The 21187-nt window shown below is 35.0% G+C and overlaps 1 protein-coding gene across 2 annotated transcripts in view; it reads right to left on the bottom strand.

Annotated features, from left to right (window-relative positions):
• Positions 1–3552: 3552 nt before the first annotated feature.
• The window catches only part of LOC139858559 (germacrene A synthase short form-like), a 37182-nt gene continuing 19547 nt past the window's right edge, over positions 3553–21187 (bottom strand). The window contains exons 1-7 of one of the 2 annotated variants that reach the window (XM_071847393.1): positions 6528–6676; positions 6136–6406; positions 5678–6053; positions 5066–5284; positions 4428–4566; positions 4080–4328; positions 3553–4012 (exon numbers count right to left, since the gene is read on the bottom strand). In XM_071847393.1, coding sequence (XP_071703494.1) covers positions 3719–4012; positions 4080–4328; positions 4428–4566; positions 5066–5284; positions 5678–6053; positions 6136–6406; positions 6528–6650 — 1671 coding nt within the window. In that variant the 5' untranslated portion in view covers positions 6651–6676 and the 3' untranslated portion in view covers positions 3553–3718. Of the gene's footprint in view, positions 4013–4079; positions 4329–4427; positions 4567–5065; positions 5285–5677; positions 6054–6135; positions 6407–6527; positions 6677–21187 lie in introns of those variants that run through there. The other variant, XM_071847402.1, reaches the window with a different exon arrangement.

The raw sequence follows: 21187 nt of genomic DNA, 5'->3' as shown, positions 1-21187 counted from the left end.
GCTACTTCACAAGTTCAGGATTCAGGAGGAGCCAAAGTGAGCCCACACTCTACATCAAAACCCAAGGTAACTCTGACACTCTCATTATTTCCTTGTATGTCGATGATCTTATATATACGGGAAACAATGAGAGAATGACACAAGAATTTAAAGAAGACATGATGAAAACATTCGAGATGAGCGACCTTGGTTTGATGCGCTATTTTCTTGGCATCGAAATCAGTCAAGAAAATGAAGGCATCTTCATATGCCAAAAGAAATATACTGAAAATCTCCTGAAAAATTTAAACTATACGGTTGTAAAACTGTCGCGACGCCACTAGTTGCAAATGAGAAGATGAGACAAGATGATGGATCGGAGAAAGCGGCTGCTTCAAGATTTAGAAGTCTCATCGAAAGCCTACTTTATCTGACAGCAACAAGACCAGACATCATGTACGCAACGAGTCTGCTATCTAGGTACATGCAAAACCCTACTCAAATACATTACGGAGCTTCTAAAAGAATACTACGGTACTTGCAAGGTACCATGGACTATGGTATATGGTACAAGCCCACAATAGACTCGAAGCTTCATGGATACACAGATAGCGATTGGTCCGGATCGGTAGATGACATGAGAAGTACTTCAGGATACGCATTCACACTTGGATCTGGTGTATTCTCATGGACATCAAAGAAACAAGAAACTATGGCACAATAGACAGCCGAAGCCGAGTACGTCGCTGCTGCTAACTCAGTTAATCAAGCGATTTGGCTAAGAAGAATTCTAGAAGACATGGGCGAAAAACAAGATGAAGCTACAAAAATATTCTGCGACAACAAGTCTGCAATCGCAATGGCAAAGAATCCTGTGTTCCATGGCAGAACAAAACATATTGACATCGAGTATCACTTTCTACGAGAAGTCTCAGCCAAGAAAGATACTGAATTAAAATACTGCAAGACCGAAGAGCAGATTGCAGATATTTTCACTAAAGCACTACCAAGATCAAAGTTCGAGTTCTTACGCAACATGCTCGGAGTAACATCAAAAAACATTAAGGAGGAGTGTTAAAATAGTAATGTTTTTCTAGTTTATTCTAGAATTAATTAAATATAGTTAGTAGATTATTAATTAGAAGAAACTAGAATTACCTGGTAAATATTAGATACTTAAGAAGTATTAACTAGAAGATAGGAGAATATGTAGAACTTACTAGAGGGAGTTGATCACCGACATTTGAAGCCTATAAATAGGCCAAGATGTATTTCAAATCAAATGTACTCAACACACAAACAGATCAACAATTCTCAATAAAGATTCAAACTTTCTAAATATCAAGTCTTCATATTTCTTTTACTAAACATCCCCTCATAAATTTAAATCAATATTAATCAACTACTAATTAATCTAAACTAAAACTATAACAATTCTAACAAGGTGGATTAATAAATTATTAAAAACTTGTCCCAGACTGTCGCTGTATAACATCAAAGTGATGCTCACGTCCTATATAAATATATAAATGTCCATATTAAAAGAAGTTGTTGGACGGTTTGGTGTAACCACGTACGATTACATAATTCGATCGATTCCAATTTATTTATCTATCAAGTTTGATCACTTACTAATGTTTATTAACCACGTGCATTTGTGGTTCATTATTTTGCTAGAGATTGTAAGTCAACATGTTTTATTTACAACAAGATTTGAACAATATGGACAATGATCATCATCCCATACTAAAAAAGGTTAGAATTGTTACTAAATCGATTAAGTTGAGGGAAACGATAAAATTAATCTAGTGACCGTGAGTGTTCAAAAGTTAGTATTTTAGGAGCCTAGATAGAGAGAAAAATTGTGACCTCGAATTGCCATATTTGTTAAATCTTGAACCAGAACATGTCAGTTTTCAAAATCATAATTATTTGAAACCCAAAATGCGGGACCAAAAGTTGGAAGTTCTGGGAAAAGAACGAGTATCCGTGAAATGCACTCCATCTAGAGCAAAACATCTTCATGCTAATGATACATTAATTTTAAATTGGCGTCCAAATTCTGAACGTATGTTGTATGCAGTAGGACCATCAATTGTGCAATGTTAATTGTGATATGGCTGTATTGGATCACTTATTCGTGACTATTTTTTAATAAGTGTACAACTATAAGGCCTACTTACAAAGTCGTAAGTGCAACTAAAATAGATAGCAAAACGGGCAGGTTAGGGTCAAAATGGGCTGCTGTTTATGCAAGTCGAGTTGTTCTTATCATATATGCTATACTATTATATATAAATCATATCATTTCAATAAATATATCGCATCGATGGGCCCATTAGAGGACAAGAATACGTCAAAAGAAGCACTCAAAAGTCGTGGTTCGAAAAATCAACCTCTACTAAGAACACAAAATCTTCTTTGTTAATTTTGTGTACTTACAGATATTTTAGATTGTAAAATTTGGTTCCAAATATTGTGTGGAGGTCACCAAATAAACGAAGAACTGATGTATTATAACGTTCACACAGAGGTCCAAACTTCAAAAATAAAAGCAGAAATGTGTGTGAAGAGTATATGGGTCCCAATAACTTGCATCATGACTCGTATAAATTTAAACATATGTATAGGTATAAAAAGGTAAAAGGTATAAGGTTTTCTCTGTTCGGGCTATTCGGGAGGGCAAGTAATCCTACCTCATGCTCTGATGACACAATCCAACATTCCCACCCTTCTCTGGCCACCACTAAACATATGTATAGATATATATAATTATAAAATCATATTTTGCATACCAATTAACCCAACAATAAATACGTAAACAAAGAGAGTCGAATATTGGCACAAACAAATGTTAGTGCCATGAACTTATGTTGCTGCCTGATAGCACGACTAGGTTTTGTTGTTTCCCAAGCAAGACCAATATTCGGTAACCTACCAATTTCTAATTTTGATGAAACCTGTTTGGAACCTCATCCACTTACCTTAATCCGAAATCAGAAATCAGTAATTAGATTGTAGTTCACAAATTGATACACCAAAATAGTACTCAGATACTTTTTTTAGAACCAGTAGTACAGGCATATATACATGTAAAACTAATACAGTATCAGTGAAAATTTCTACTTCAGAAAGATTCACATACAAGTACAAAATTTACCACACACAATATGATACGTGTATATGCTCCGACTACAAGTTGTACATGGGTCTATCAAGTAGCACTTTACCAATAATTCAGTTTGTATGAGTGAAGTTATGTTACACGTTCAAACAAGAAGTCAGGAAACTTTCTCTACATCATGGCCACTAACTCATGCACATAATTAGTAGTTTTATTATGTAGTAGTTTTATCATTTGTCGATTGGTAGTAACCGCTACTAGTAACCGTATGGTACGTTAGTATAAATATGTACATGTTTTATAATTATGATGAGGAATGAATTGTTTGGGTTAATCCAAAGTCTCTCTTCTTAATCTTGTTTCTTGGGAGATTAGCCATCTCGAATCGGCTTTATCATTGGAGTTAGCGGTCAACTCGAAGAGACCGTATCGCAATATATTCTTTTATTCTTGCTGGAACAATTATTGGAAGTGAACACGAAGCTGCTTAGTACACAGTCACATAATTAACAAAAAACATAGCAATCACCATCAAAATGGGTAAAAAATCAAGAAACAACATAAAGATGTACCATCAAATGGGTACAAGATCAACAACAACGTAGCAATGCACCATCAAACAGGTACAGACTCAACAAACAACATAGTGATATACTCTTTTATGGTCTTTTCAGGAAACGTGAACCCGTCGTCATATCTATATATCACATCTATCATTCTAGTAAGGTTAAGAATCAGGCCAATCATATCTATCGACACTTCTTTCGTCACGAGACATCCCTCATTTACGTCTTTCCATGAATCTTCAATTATTTTATTGAGCTCGTTAATAGCATCCTTTTCTGACACGCCGTAGGTCTTCATATATGATTCAACACCAGTGATACAAAATCCTCTATCACGCTCGAACTTTATAAACAAAAGAATTTATTGTTAGGATACATGATGTTTTATGTATCTGAAATGGAAACTTTACCTTGTAAGACATGACATCATCTTGAAGTCTTGAAATCACCTCCGAAGCTTGTAAAGATTTTGGATGGCTTTTATACCAAGACAAAACATCTTCACTAACTATTTCACCCATACCCATTAAAGCAGTTTTCAAAATAAGATCATAACCGGAAGTTATCAATCCGTTCTTCATATACTCAGTAAATGAAGGTACATATTTTCTGTTTACCCACTCAGCTTCTTGGAGATAGCCTCTTGCTGAGTTCTGGAACTACATTCCATTGCAGAGAAAAGCAAACATTAAGGTGAATCAATTGCACAAACTAAGATAATTATTAAAAAAAAAAAAAACAGAATGTATATATAGTACCGCTTCTTTTGAAGCGATAACGGTATTTGCTCTCCCTTCTTTAGCTAGTTGTTCTTCAAGTTCAGCATACTCATCTATGAGACTTTCGTAGAATGGTCTAATGTACTCTGGAATTTGCTCCATAGCAGAAATGTCCCATCTTAAAGTAAATAGTATGTTAACATCATGATTTTCTTAAACAAATAGAACATATAATATGGTTCAATTTTCTTAATGTGTTCTTGCAAATGTCTTTTGTTTTTAACGGCAGTATTAAGGTCACTGACGGCGGCCATTAGCCACCCACCCAATCATATCAGACTCACATGTCATGCTCACTTCCTACACCCGTTAGGAGAAACCTCATGATATTGCACCCAAGGAAAACTCCCGAGGGAACTGTGCTAGATTTGAGCATAACCTACCATTTGTAAGAAACCTTCAGATGAATCCATAACCAATTGAAAAGCAAATTGCATTATGGAAAACCACAATTGAGGCTCGAACTCGAGACCTCTCGGACACCCAGGAAAGGGCGGTAACCACTAATGGATATGGTTTCTTGCAAATATGTCTTAATCATGATTCTTTCGAACGATATTATATTTTGGAAATATACAAAAAAGGAACATATGATGACTATCGTGTATATATGGTACCCATTTATTGCATCTGTTAGAAGACGGTTCTCTTCAATTGTAGCATAAGAGTCAACTGTGTCATCTAGAATAAGGGAAAACAGAGTAATTTTTGTGGCGATGATTCGTGCCGAAGAGTAATGAGGCTCAAAGTATAGTCCTGACATCCATAAGTAAATCTCTGGCACCCTATTCCTTACATAAGGATTAGTCTCTTGAACCTTCATATCCGTCCACCACCTGAAAGTAAAGTGTAGAAAGTTAAAGTCACAAGGTACAAACTTTGCATAATTTCCAGCATATTAATTATCAGCTATTATGGTTTTGTTGACCAAAAGGCAGCTATATATATATATATATATATATATATATATATATATATATATATATATATATTTTTTATTTTTTTTTTATTTTTTTTTTGTAGTTTACTGGAGTTTTCCGGACTACGCTATGTCGTCCCTAAATGTCGAATTTCTTGTAGTGTCATCACCTAACTTGTGTGCATTAATCTGCCATGACAATCTACAACACAAGTTCTCACTGGTTACTTTGGGTTTGTTTTCGTTTTATTTAATAATTGGTTTGTCGTATAGTTATAGTTGTTCTACTAGTTTTCAGACAATAACTTACTTTGTGACAACGCGTAATTCTTCCTTTTGTTGTAATTGCAAGTAGTTGAAGTGCAACTTCGCAAGCTTTAGTAGTGAGCCATACGTTGAACATTCTTTTTCAGAGTTCCGCAAATAAAGCCTTGCCTCCAACATTGGCATCCCTTTATGGCATGGTCTTATTAATGATTGTTTAACCTGTCGTGCAATATCGCCTTCCAAAGTGCCAACAACATTTTTAAGTTGATTTTCAACGAATGTAACCGCTTCATCTAAAATCGATTCTCCTCTTAATCTCATCTGTGCAGCTTCATATAAACTTAACATACCCTTCACATCGGTAGTAATGTAACTTTTGAATGTACCAGAGCCAGCATCCTTGAATTTGTTAAACACGTCTTCAAAATTGTACATTAAATTATTATTAATTTTTTATTCAAAAAGTGTAATATTACACGAAAAGAGGTACTAAAAACTTACCACAAGGTAGTTTGAAACCAAGGTGTCGAAAAATTTGAAAGTTAGTTGAAATTGTGTATAGATCAAATTCAGCATAATCTTGCAACTTAAACTCCTTAAAAAGGCTGTTAAGCTGGCCTTTAATCTCTTGCAAGAACATGTATGCCAAACCTATACGGTGTGTTGAATAGATCAATCCCAGTTTCTTATTTGAATCCGTTGATGGATCTACGATCAATCTTCTCAATTCTTCTTTCACCTCCTCCATGGATTTAGCATATCCTTCAAATTCCTATAAAAGAAACAATGTGTTGTAGTAAATTAAACTATAACACACCTGAGCAATTTTGTTGTGTACTATATATATTTAAGATTGTTTTGTTAATGTACATACTACTTAAGGTTAGCCTTACCGAATAGTCGAGACAAGACTCTAGGACGTAATCATCCCATACCGAAGGAGGGAAATTCGCGAGAGGACGTACTGAATCCTTGGTAATTTTGGTGTTTGAATTGAGCTCACCAAAAGTATTCATGTGCAAATATGAATGAAAAACAGGTAAACTATACTTGTAACAATAATCTTTAGAAAAAAAACTTATTTGATCATATCCTTGGTTAAAATCCATGAATGATACAACATATATATACACAAAAGTCTAAATATAGCACGTGAACGAATTGTCTTTGCATGGGTGCTATATGTGAAAAGTTCTAGAACAGACATTAAAACACTTATAAATTCTTGATTTCAGAAATGTAGAGTTACATATATACTTCTCTTTACAAATTTATTAACGGATTCAAACTTACACCACTCTTTGGTTTACCCATATTAGTAAATCTAGTTCAATTTTTTTTTTTTTTTTTTTTACTTGGAGACTCCTTATAGGTTTACCAAGGTTAGTTGAGAAGTTCTTATTGCTAACGAACGTTAATAACTTCGTTTATCGCGAGACACATGAGTATATGGTTGTCTAACTAATACTTACTCCATCCCATATTTAATGTCTAGTATTCTTTTTTTTTAGTTGTCTTACATTAAGTACATGTTGGTGATTTTGGTGTGATCCAACGAATTATTTTGTTTTAATTGAATTTACTAGGTATAAAGTGTTTGTGATCTATCGATACTTCAAACGAATTCGGTGAAGTGTGGAGTGCACGAAGGGTTACAATCAGTTGACTTTCAATGAGCATTCCCAAATACATTTGACTTTCAGTTACATGGGTGGAGGTGTTCATACTGTCCATTTCAATGTTCATTTTTATATTTTAATTTTTTAATTTTATGTATATTTGTATTATTAATTATTGTTGTTAATTAAAATAAACTTCACAAATTAGAACAAAAAATACATAATTAAAATTCATAAAACAAAAGATTTAATTACATTTATTCATAAAATAAACAAATTACTTAATTAAATGCATAAAAGTACGTGCCGTCGTCTCTGCCACCCCCCCCCCCCACCACCACCAGCAACAACAACTTTGCTGCTGTAGCATCAGCAACAACAAGTAGGTTGGTAGTGTATAAGGCTGCTTTGGTTTTTCACGACGAGTAGGTTAGGGGATGATGGCGACCTGGTCTGAGAACGAGGCAACGGCCAGGTCGGCACCAAAATGGTTTGAGTAGGACTTGTAAGCTACAGGTTGAGTGCGTTGCGAACCTAAATAAGCGAGGTCGAAATCATCGACTGTGACAACCCGGAAATTTCCGACCAAATTTAAACTTGATCTTTATATGTTTCCGACATGATAAACAAGGTCTGTAATGTTGAAATCTCAAAAACTTTGAACTGTGTTCATGTAATCAATTACCCTTTGACTGTGCTCGACGATTCACGAACATTTATGTGTATATAGATATATATAATATAGTTATATTAATTGAAAACGTTAACAAAGTATTAGATGTATAATACTTTACATAAACGTATTTGTTTCAATATATGTTTAATATATTTATCGACGGAATTAAAAGATAATATTAAATGATTGAATTATCAGATACATTGTGATATGATTACGAGTCTATGTTATGAGGTCCACTGTGATTTAAGAAATCTATTCTTTTTGACAACATTTGGAAAATGGTAAAGTGATTTATAAGTAAGAATAAATGTGTCAATTAACGGGAACTAGACAAGGGTTAGTGGAAATTCCTGATTAATTTCCAATTCATGTTTTATAATATTTTCCTCGTGATCTTGATAAGATAACTATGTTAACTTTCATTTTATTAAATGTGAAAGTAAGAACGTGGAGTGTAAATAACTTAGATGTTGGATATTGTCAGTTAAGTAACTCGACATTTTTCATTAAGATGATTTCATACGTTTATTTAACCTTTGGACTTTATCTCATGCTTCACCAACAGACTGTAATTTAAAAACTTGAAACCTATTATGAATATATATAATTCTATATTTCTAAAACGTTTTATGATATAACGATTTCCATTATTTTAACCTTTTAACAAAATGATTCTTAAATATATTTAGTTTTGGAAAACAAAATTATCATATTTATTTGATTTAGTTCCAAACGTACAAAAAAGTTTTCAGTTTAAAAAGAACTTTATTATCAAAACGTATATAACTTTTATAAATATCTAGAACCACTTTTGACAACTCATTTCTTAACCAGTATGATAAAGATAACGATATTTATATATTATTTTATTAAATATATATAACGATTTAAATTAATATTATATATATTTATACGCGTATTATACGTACATAGTTTTATACTTTTACTATACTTTAACTTTACCTTTTACTTTACTTTTACTTTACTTTAACTTTAATAATTCACTTTAATAATTCATACTTTAATAATTCACTTTAATAATTCATACTTTAATAATTCACTTTAATAATTCATACTTTAATAATTCACTTTAATAATTCAAAAATCTATTATAAATAGAATTCAATATGTTTCATTATTTCATAGAAACTTGAAAATATATTTCTCTAAACTCTCTCAATCGATTTACATATATATATTTACTCAGTATTATTTCAAGATATTATTAGTATACATAAAATACTACGACGGAGTTATGTTCAGGCGATTTCAAAATAAGTTTTCAAACAGGATAGAGCTAAGGAAATTATGGGTTATAGCTATGGAGGTTATGGGTATTGTACGAGGGTATTGCTCGTGAGGTCACCCTAACGTTTATCATTTTCGTTGCGTCTACGTACTTTCCTGCAATATTGAATCACAATATTGATACGTGAGCATTCATATTTTCACTTTTATATATTATTAGTGTATCCCTAACTAGTGCTCGAGTAGATAGGATTATACATGCTTGTACGTTTATTATCGTCGCTAGATAGGTTATGTTGAATCCTGATTTAGATACATATGCTACTGAGATAAGGTATATGTTATGCATGTCATTGGAAAGCTGACGAAAAATTAATAACTTTTCATTTAGAACTCGTATGATTTCGATGAACGGATTAAAAGATATAGTCAACTGAATTATTATTACTTTTAGTATATTTATTGTTATTTTTATTATTATTACTATCGTTATTATCGTTAAAGTTATAATTAGTATTATTATCATTATTATTATTATCATTATTATTATTATCATAAAAATAGTTATTAGTATTATCATTATCATAATATTTATTATTATTAGTATTATTATAATTAAAACTAATATTAATAACATCTAATTATTATGATTACTATTATTATCATTATTATGAACGCGATATAAAAGACGACTAAAAGCTATTAACAAATTAATTAGGAAATAATGAATATAAGTATCATGATGAAATTAAAATATTGAAAGACATTGATTTAGATAAAAATATCGTTTTCATTATTTTTACTATTAAAAGTATTATTAATATTAAAACTATCATCTTACAAGATCATCATTTTAATAGAAATATTATTGTTATTATAAGATATCATTATTATTAACATTTAGTATTATTATTAATTATCATTTTGAATAGAATTATTATCTTTATAAAATGTTATTATTAAAACTGTTAATATTAAAAAGTATCGTTACTATTATCATGAATAGAATTATCATTTATCATACTTAATATCATTTTTAGTAAATATAAATATTGTTATTTTTATTAGTAGAATAATGATAATTATTATTATTACAAAATAATACAACTTTTACTCATTATTATTACTATCAATATTATATTTTATCAAATAAATATATAATACAGAGACATTTTTACCACACGTAATATAATTACATTAATATTACATATCACTATATTTTTATGATATTAAGTTAACTTTATAAATTTTATTATTTAAGATATATAAAAGTATATTTTTATCATATATAAATTTTTATTATTAATAAATGACTTATATTATTTTCTCTAATAAAATCTGATAAATATATTTAAATATATAAAATGATTATTTAAATTTCATATTGAACATGTATGGACCTTGTAAATCATTTTGGGTCAAATCGACTTTTGTTGACTTTTACATACCGATCTCGAGCATTAGGATTGTGATACACTACGACCTGACCTAAATTGTTAGACAGTTATTGACCAATATATATATATATATATATATATATATATATATATATATATATATATATATATATATATATATATATATATATATATATATGTGTGTGTGTGTGTGTGTGTGTGTGTGTGTGTGTGTGTGTGTGTGTGTGTAATATAGGTTCATGAATCGAAGGCCAACCTTGCACTTGTTCAATGACGCCATATGTATTTTTACTACGAAATACAGTATTGTGAGTTTCATTACTCCCTTTTTAAATGCTTTTGCAATATATATTTTTAGGACTGAGAATACATGCACTTTTTTTAAATGTTTGACGAAATAGACACAAGTAATCGAAACTACATTCTATGGTTGAATTGTTATACCGGATATCGCCCCTGTTGAACTTGGTAGCCTAAGAATTGGTGTTTATTATAATTGCCACCAATTGACGCGAATCCTAAAGATAGATCTATGGGCCTTGACAAGCCCCAGTCAGAGAATTTGAACTGCTTTAGTACTTCGATGTTTATATGTTTGGGGATATTCTAGATGCATTTTGTTAATTTCGGTTACCAGGTGTTCAATCCATATGAATGAATTTTAAACACTTACGAGTGTATGATTATTGATTAAATGAAATCTTGTGATTTATTAAAATTATGGAAATGATTGATTACGATAAACTAATGAACTCACCAACCTTTTGGTTGACACTTGAAAGCATGTTTATTCTCAGGTTTGAAAGAAATCTTCCGCTGTGCATTTGCTCATTTTAGAGATATTACTTGGAGTCATTCATGGCATATTTCAAAAGACGTTGCATTCAAGTCATTGAGTTCAATAAAGATTATTACTAAAGTAAATGACAGATTAGGTCATTTATAGTTTGGATGTTATGGAATGGTATGCATGCCTGTCAACTTTCGATGAAATGAAAGTCTGTCTTTTAAAAATGAATTCAATGTTTGTAAAATTTATCATATAGAGGTCAAATACCTCGCAATGTAACCATATGTTATTGTATTCATTCTTATGGATTTGGACGGGTCGTCTCTGTAACATCCCGCCTTTTTCCGTTTACTTTTCCGTTTAACTATTTAAAGTCCGTTATATGATTATGACATCCCTCGTTAATACGCGTTTTAAAATATCTCGTTTAGGTAATTCACGCACCCGCAACCGAACTAGAGGGACCATTGTTGCCAAGAGAGCAAAGAGGTGACTAGGTCAACTAGTCAACCCTTCACTCTCATCCATTCATTAATTCTTTTTCTTTTTCCTTTTTCTCTAACACTTTCACTAAATCTCTCAAACACCACTTCAAGGATTCATCATCCAAATCAAATCGAGCAAGCATCCATCTAAACAAATTGCATATTCGGAATCCTCTCATCTTCCTCTTCGATTCCATACCGATTTCATCAAGTTTGGGTAACTTTCTAAAATCACTAGATTTTGTGTTCTTGATGTTTTTAACTTATAAAGTTGTTAATTAGTGTCTATGGCATATGATTTATATGTCCGATTTCGTTATTTGAAGTAACTAGTTTGAATATGAACTTTGGTGTGTTTGATTTGGTGATTTGGTTGTTTGAATGTTGTTAAAAGTGATAAATGCATGTATTAAATGTGTTCCTAGTATCACTAGCTTCAATTTGATGTGTAGGTTGTTTTAGAAAACTTCATAAACATGATTAGTGATTTTGATGTTGTTGGTTAGGGTTTGATAGAATTTAATGTGAACATTTAATGCTTTAAATGACATGAAATGTTATTTGTAAGTGTTAGGTTGTATTGTATGCTTGATCACCTTCGAAACGGCATATCATTCATGTAAATTGGTTGCCGAATCATCAAATTTCATTTATGAACTTGAATGCATTTAATGAGGAGCCTTGAATGTGATTTTGGTTGTTGTAAAAGTAAATGTGATTGTTGAAATGTGTTTAGTTGTTTTCCTTGTCAAAATACCTTTCCGATGATATAAGATACATATTTTGGTTGTTTGTGGGTCATAAATGGTGATTGTTTGAAGTTAGGTTCGTGCATAAAACTTAAAAACTGCCAGATTTCTCTGTACAGGTAATGGCGCGGCGCTCCATATACCCGCGCGGCGCGCCAAAGTGGTCTGTCCAACTTTGTCAATTTTCGAATAATGTTTGCTATGCTACGCACCTCCGATTCACACGTAACTTGTTCTAACATGCTCATACATGATTAAAAACCTCAGAAAAATAGTTCGGGACCCGACCCGAACGTGTTGACTTTTTCGTTGACTTTGACCGACCAAAGTTTGACTTTTTGTCAAACTTAACCAAATGTTTATGCAACCTTCCTAACTTGTTTATATACTTGTATCTTGCATGAAACTTGACAATTTGATTTCACATGCTACATAATCGAGTCGTAACGAGCCGTAGGACTAATTGAACATCTTTGACCTATCGTGTTTACCGTTATTGATACGACCTATTTGTTTAGGACAAGACTAGCACTATCCTTCGCACACGTTACTTTGTGAAGTACTTTTCATACGTGCACTCAAGGTGAGATCATAGTCCCACTTTTACTCTTTTTGAACTTACATTTGGGATGAGAAAACATAAACATTTCTTTTACTAAGTGAACACAAGTACAGGAAAACAAACATTCTACATACGAGTTTAGAACAAAATCCTCAATTCGATTATCATTAGTTACACTTGCCGGGTGTAAGCGAGAACTTATGTTGTATGGATCCATATGGGTTTGACAAACCCTCATTCAAACGGTTCGTTACCGTTTACGAATGAAATATATTTTCGTGAAACAGTGTATGTTCTAACACTATTGTGATGGGGTTCTATGGAAGGAAAGTTAAGCATTGATAATTGGGTGCTCGTGAAACAAACTTTTGGAATGTATTACTATTATATCAATGTTACAAATCTTGTGGTTCATTTGTACTTACTTACTTAAACCTATGATTTCACCAACGTTTTCGTTGACAGATTCTATGTTTTTCTCAGGTCCTTGAACGTTTTGTGATACATGCTTCCGCTCATTACTTTTGATGCTTTGCTTGGATATCGAGTATACATGCATACGTGGAGCGTCTTTTGGCTACTTTTAAATTGTGTCGCATATGTTTCAATTGTACTTTAAACTTTGTTATGTATCTAGTTGTCGAACTACTTTGTAAACCTTGAAACATCTTTACTTTTGAAATAAATGCGACATACTTTTGGTCAAACGTTGTTTTAAAGACTTATGACCACGTAACGGGACCTAAGTAGACGGCGCCGTTAAACATGATTTGGTCGGGTCGCTACAGATGGTATCAGAGCGTTGGTTGTAGGGATTTAGAGTTCATTGGTGTCGACCCCGAGTCATAGGGTACATTAGTGAATCTAGACTACAACCGGCATATAGACTGAAGTAAGAACTACTTGACTATGTGTGCATTATACTCGAACTCTCCTATCATATCTAACTCTTATTCGATCTTGATATCACGTTGTTAAATTTGATTGACACGCCACCTTGACTTTATGAAGTAGTGTTAAATGCACATGTGAATCGGGGTAATATAATTTCCGGGATTATATTACGGTGGTTCACATGGACGTTCCGACATTATGACATAAAGAATTTAAGGCGGGTTAAGGAAATTTTATCTTTATCCTTATTCCATATCACGGTTGGTATTATTGAGAATACTAACCAACGATATTCTTGTGTCTTGAAGGAACAATGGCTCGTCGACGCGCTCCTCCCGAAACTCCCGAACAAGCTCTACAACGAATGATAGCCACCGCCGTGGATGCGGCCATGGCCGGTCACTCTTCCAACAACAATAACAATAACAACAATCACAACAACAACAACAATGGAGCCGGTAACTCAAACGAAGGGTGCTCCTACAAATCCTTCATGGGGTGCAAACCTCACACTTTTGATGGAACCGGGGGACCGGTCGTGCTCACCCGATGGTTTGAGCAAACGGAAGCCGTCTTTAGCATAAGCGGTTGTCGGGACCAAGACAAGGTCAAATACTCCACTCACACCTTCGCCGGTGTCGCTCTTACATGGTGGAATACTTATGTACAATCGGTGGGTACCGATGAAGCTCACGCCCTCTCTTGGGCCGATTTGAGGGAAAAGATGATTGTCGAATATTTCCCTCGTGAAGAAACCCGAAGGCTCGAACAAGAGCTAAGAACTTTAAAGGCGATCGGAAACGATCTCAAGGCTTATAATCAACGATTTTCCGAACTAGCCTTGATGTGCCCAAATCTTGTGAACCCCGAAGCTTTAAGGGTTGAACTTTACATGGATGGCCTTCCAAAGAGTATCAAACACGGAGTAATGTCATCCAAACCCACTAATCATCAAGAAGCTTTGAACATGGCCCGCAAATTGATAGAAACGGTTGACGAAATCGTAGTTCCGGCACCTAAGGCCGAGGATAAATCGAGCGGCAACAAAAGAAAGTGGGAACCCTCCCAATCAAGCAACAACAACTTTGCTAAGAAGCCTTACACCTCCGACGGCAAGAAGGGTTATGCCGGGAACCTACCTCTTTGCAATAAATGCAACAAACATCACTTTGGTGAATGTGGCAAGTTAATTTGCCACCGGTGCCAAGGAGTTGGTCATAAGGCCAATGAGTGTAAAAGTGTTGCCCCCATCGCTCGAAAGGGGCCCAATGCACCAAAAACGGGCACTTTTTATGAATGTGGCCAAACGGGCCATTATAGAAATGCATGCCCAAAAAGGAAAGATAACACCAATACGCGCGGCCGAGCTTTCAACATCAACACCGAGGAAGCCCGAGATGATAATGAATTGGTCACGGGTACGTTTCTTCTCAACAACACTTATGTTACTTGTTTATTCGATTCGGGTGCCGATAAGAGTTTTGTATCCAAGACTTTGACTCATTCTTTTAATACTCCACCACGTCCACTAGATACCACTTATACCATTGAAGTGGCCAACGGAAAACTATTGAGTGCCGACACATATTACCGGGGGTGTACGTTAAACATTTTGGGTAATGAGTTTGAAATTGACTTGATACCCATGGAACTAGGGAGCTTCGATGTAATAATCGGTATGAATTGGCTAGCCAAAACGAAATCTCACATCCTTTGTGATCTTAACGCAATCTGAATCCCTATCGAGAATGGTGAACCTTTGATCGTCTATGGCGATAAGAGTTGCACCGGACTCAACCTCGTTTCGTGTATTAAAGTTAGAAAACAACTCCGTAAGGGTTGTTTTGCAATCCTTGCTCACGTTAAGAAAGTCGAGTCCGATGAGAAGCACATCGATGATGTGCCAATTGTTAGTGACTATTCCGATGTATTTCCCGATGAATTGCCGGGTCTTCCACCTCATCGACCTGTTGAATTCCAAATCGATCTTATTCCGGGAGCCGCACCCGTAGCACGTGCACCATATAGACTCGCTCCATCCGAAATGCAAGAATTGCAAAGTCAAATCCAAGAACTACTTGATTGTGGTTTTATCCAACCTAGCCATTCACCTTGGGGCGCTCCGATTTTGTTTGTTAAAAAGAAAGACGGATCCCTACGAATGTGCATTGACTATCGTGAACTAAACAAATTGACGGTTAAGAATCGATATCCTCTCCCTCGCATCGATGACCTCTTTGATCAATTACAAGGGTCTTGTGTATATTCAAAAATCGATCTCCGCTCGGGTTATCATCAATTGAGGGTTAAGGGGGAAGATGTCTCCAAAACCGCTTTCCGGACTCGTTATGGTAGTTATGAATTCCTTGTCATGCCATTTGGTCTCACTAACGCACCGGCGGTGTTCATGGATCTTATGAACCGCGTGTGCAAACCGTATCTCAATAAATTCGTTATTGTGTTCATCGATGACATATTGATCTATTCTAAAAATGAAGAAGAGCACGAACAACATCTCCGACTTGTGCTTGAACTCTTGAGACAAGAACGACTTTATGCCAAATTCTCAAAGTGTGAATTTTGGTTGAAGGAAGTTCAATTTCTTGGTCATGTTGTAAGTGATCAAGGTATTAAAGTCGATCCCACGAAAATCGAAGCCATTAGTAAATGGGAGACTCCTACTACTCCTACTCACATTCGTCAATTCTTGGGCCTCGCCGGGTACTATCGTAGATTCATCGAAAACTTCTCTTTGGTTGCACGTCCTCTAACCGCATTAACTCACAAGGGAAAGAAATTCATTTGGGCGACCGAGCAAGAATTCGCGTTTCAAATCTTGAAGACAAAACTAACCACCGCTCCTATCTTGTCACTTCCCGAAGGCAATGATGATTTTGTTGTATATTGCGATGCCTCGAAACATGGTTTTGGGTGTGTATTGATGCAAAGGAAGAAAGTCATTGCTTATGCCTCTCGACAACTAAAAATTCATGATCAGAATTACACTACTCATGATCTCGAACTTGGAGCCGTTGTCTTTGCACTTAAAATGTGGAGACACTATCTTTATGGAACCAAGTGTACTATCTTCACCGATCACAAAAGCCTTCAACACATCTTCGATCAAAAGCAACTAAACATGAGACAACGACGGTGGATTGAAACTTTGAACGATTACGATTGCGATCTTCGTTACCATCCCGGGAAGGCAAACGTAGTAGCCGATGCCTTAAGTCGAAAAGAAAGAGCGGTGCCTCTTCGTGTCCGAGCTTTAAACATCACCATTCACACCAACCTCAATAGTCAACTTCGTGTAGCCCAAGATGAAGCTCTCAAGGATGAAAACCTTTCACACGAGCTCTTGAACATTCTCGTCTCTCGATTCGAAATTAGGGAGACCGGACTCCGATATTACGCCGGAAGGATTTGGGTGCCTAGTTATGGAGACCTACGAAGCCTTATTTTAGATGAAGCTCATAAGTCACTGATGTGTGAAATCTAGTATATAAATTATCTCTGGAAATATGCCTGATTTAAAGATTACTACACACTAACGGGCAGTGTACCCGATCGTGCAATAGTATAAAAATGGTAATTCCAAGTATCGTTCCAAGGACAGTATTAACGTGAGAATTAAGTTTGAAACTAATAAAAGTAAACTAAGTTAAACTATGAAAATTGAAATTACGAGATAGTTTGTTTTGCGGCTATTTAACGATTAGCCAAATCAAGATAGCTTTGAAAATAAAAGACAATATTTTTGGTTTTTAAGTTTAAATAAAAGAAATGCAGACTCGACAGAAAAATAAAGATATTTGAATTCAATGGATAAAAGAATGTTCGCCTAGATATCCTATTCGCAGTGTTGGATGATTTGTTATTAAGCACTAGTTATATTAATCAATGCACGCAATTACTGAGTCGGTTTACCCAGAGTTCTCTTTTAGCAAACACGTCAAACTAGGATTAATTGGCTTAGGGTTCCCTTTTACCAAATACCATCTTTCGTTTGTGACTTAGTAACTAGCTAATTATAAGATTAAGATTCAATTGGTTACGCGTTCGCTCCACACAATTCACCCCTATTTTGGTTAATTACGTTACCCGGTTTTCCCCCTTGGTCCAGTAAGCACCCAATCGGTTAAGACAAATCAATTGGAAATTAGATCACTAAATTGAAACAGGGTTCCCTTTGTTCAAACAAGTTTCACTAATCAACCTAGTAACAATAATTAACACCCACAAGAATGGTTCTTTAATCAAAACTCATAATTAATCATGCATCAATCAATAAAACATTAAAGTATCATCCAAACACTTGCAAATATTCAATCTAGACAAACATTAAAGGTTTAGCCTACAATCATGGCTGAAATCAAAATAACAATCAAAGACATAGAATAATTCATTGTTGATAACAAAAGAATAAAACTAATTAAAGATTGAAATCTGAAAGATACACGAATCGAGACTTGTTCCCGGAATGATTAATACCTTAGAATGACCTTGAAGATCTCCAAAAATCACCTAAGTTCGTCAAAAAGTGGCTGGAATTCGTCAGGATACGATTATGAATAATTAGGGTTAAATTCGGGCTTAAATACTTGCCAAAATAGCTGAACCGACAGACCTGTCGCGCCGCGGAGTTAGTGGTCGCGCCGCGACATTATACATGAAATTTTGATCTTCTTAACTCAAGTTCTGATTTGAAAACACGTGTACGGCCGCGCCGCGGAGGCCTTTCTCGCGCCGCGGCAATTAACTGTTTCTGGTTCCTTCGACTTTTACACACTTTCTTATCTTGAATCATCTAAAAACCCAATATACCTGCTAATTACTTAACGTTTCCATCCTCGGTGCACCATTAGGAATAACAATCCAACAAAATGCCCCATAAACTTCATAAAACACCACTTTCTAATAATTAGCTCGTCAAACTTCGAACAACTCAATATTATCAATATAACCGCCAAATCGTATCCAAATGGACCAAAATGTACCGATATCGCCAATGAAAATGTGTATAAAATACGCGATATCAAACCACCCCACACTAGAGTTTTGCTTGCCCTCAAGCAATAGAACTCGAAAATTATCTTCTACAATATAATAACGTCTTCAAATATGATTGTAGAACCAATGAATCAAGAAACCAACAAGCATCTAGCGTGGGCACGATTTGGCAAAAATAACAACCATGGTTCCCACTTGCATTTCCCCAATGTAACTTCCCTCGAATCATAAGTCTTCAATAGCATCGGGAATCAAGTGGGAACCTAGCACCAAGGAATAAGCAATCGAACACATGTGCCAAGAGAACGTACGGGCTACCCCGCAATTGGTCAAGCCAAGCCTCCCACAGTACCTAACATCGCGAGATGTCGGTAGAAAATAATGTGCTTAGGAGGATACACATTACGTCCGGATATCATCGACGGTTATGAGGTAACCATCTAATCCGTTATGTCAACCATAAAGATTGAGGTTCATCAGGCTTAAAAGCTGATATCTTACCTTTCCGGAGGTTATCCACTGGGAATCTGATCAATCACTGACATTTTGTGTATCATGGTGCGCTTCCCATTAAGCTAGCAAATCTCCCTCATTGAGAAAAGCTTCGACTACCAGTTTCCCTGTTTGATGTTGAGGCCTGGTAGATTTCCAGTCGATTTTAGCAATGACTTTTCAAGACTTTTCGTCACCCTACAACTGGTCTGGACTACAACTTCTGAAATAACTCAGCAAGTGTGTCGTTCGGGAGACTTGACTCCCTTTAGGATGGAATAGATACATCCTGTGTGGTCATAAAAGGTGGTCGAGCGCATACATTGTCCTTGTTAGGAGAAACAATGAAGACCGCCCTATAAAGTTTTCGATCTAGCGTGTGGCCCGGCTTCGACCACACGATCCAATCACCGTTCATACGGTTGACACCCGTTTTAGTACAAATGACCTACGTATGAACTGAATGTTCATGTAGGATTTCACATTCAAAATAATGAACGTGTTTTGAAAGTTCAAGACTTTCTCCTCTAACAGTACCTCATCGTGAAATGATGGGTAATGAAATGGCACGCTTAAGAGGTATACGAACCAAGTAGGACGATCGGAAGACTTTACTTCCTTATGAGTGGATCTGAATCACTCGGAAGTGCCAATCTGTTTCAATTGACACCGGTTTTGAAAAATCCCGAAAACCTTCGGGTTCCATAGCTTTTGGCTATGGGTTGTGTTGTCTAAGCAAACACAAGCACGTAGCTATTGCTCCTGAAAAGGACAGCACTGGTGAAGCTCAAGGCTCCTCTTCCCACAGTACCACATCATTAAATGATGCAATAATAAAATGATATAGTTTCGGAAGTATGCTATACCAAGTAACCAAAAGTTTTTGATCTGGCACGTGATTCGGTCACAATCACGCTATGCAATCACCGCTCTCTCACGATTTACACCCGTTTTGGTACAGGTGACCTACTATTGAGTTCTTCGAACTCGTAGGATTTCATGTTCAATGGTAATGAACATGTAAAACAACTTTGGCTTCTTTAAACATCATGAAATATAAATTCCAAGCCATACTTAAACAAAGGTTTTGGTCGAATTTTTAACTACTTTTATATATTTTTCTCTTTTTAACTAACTAATTTTTTCATTTTTTTTTATATTTTCCCCTAATTTTTCAATTTTTTTTTTTTTACAACCAAAACCCCGTGAACGTCAAGTCTTTAAAATATCAAAACCAAAATAATGATGATTCTGTTAATAACCAACCCGAGAGATTTTACATCCCCCACCCCACACTTGAGATCAAGTAATGTCCCCATCACTTGAGATCAAAAATGGATTAAAATCAAAAGGGTAAGAAAAATAAAAACTTATCGAGCTTAACCACAGATCGTGGAATGACAGTGACAGATGGCGCTGAACTGACTGCCAGCATAAGAACATCGTCCATTCCCGATCCTCACACCAATACCATCATTAAAGTAGTTTTGCTGAACTTAATGCCAGACTTGAAAAACCGTTTCACCAACACACCTAACAAAAAGAAAAACACACCAAATACATAAATGGGCAAGGTGGTACCACCCGGTACCAAAACGCCTTGC

This window comes from Rutidosis leptorrhynchoides, chromosome 1 (genome assembly GCF_046630445.1).
Source record: "Rutidosis leptorrhynchoides isolate AG116_Rl617_1_P2 chromosome 1, CSIRO_AGI_Rlap_v1, whole genome shotgun sequence".
NCBI classification, from domain to species: domain Eukaryota; kingdom Viridiplantae; phylum Streptophyta; class Magnoliopsida; order Asterales; family Asteraceae; genus Rutidosis; species Rutidosis leptorrhynchoides.
Note: the sequence above shows the minus strand (reverse complement) of the source record. Positions and strands in the feature narration are given on the sequence as shown.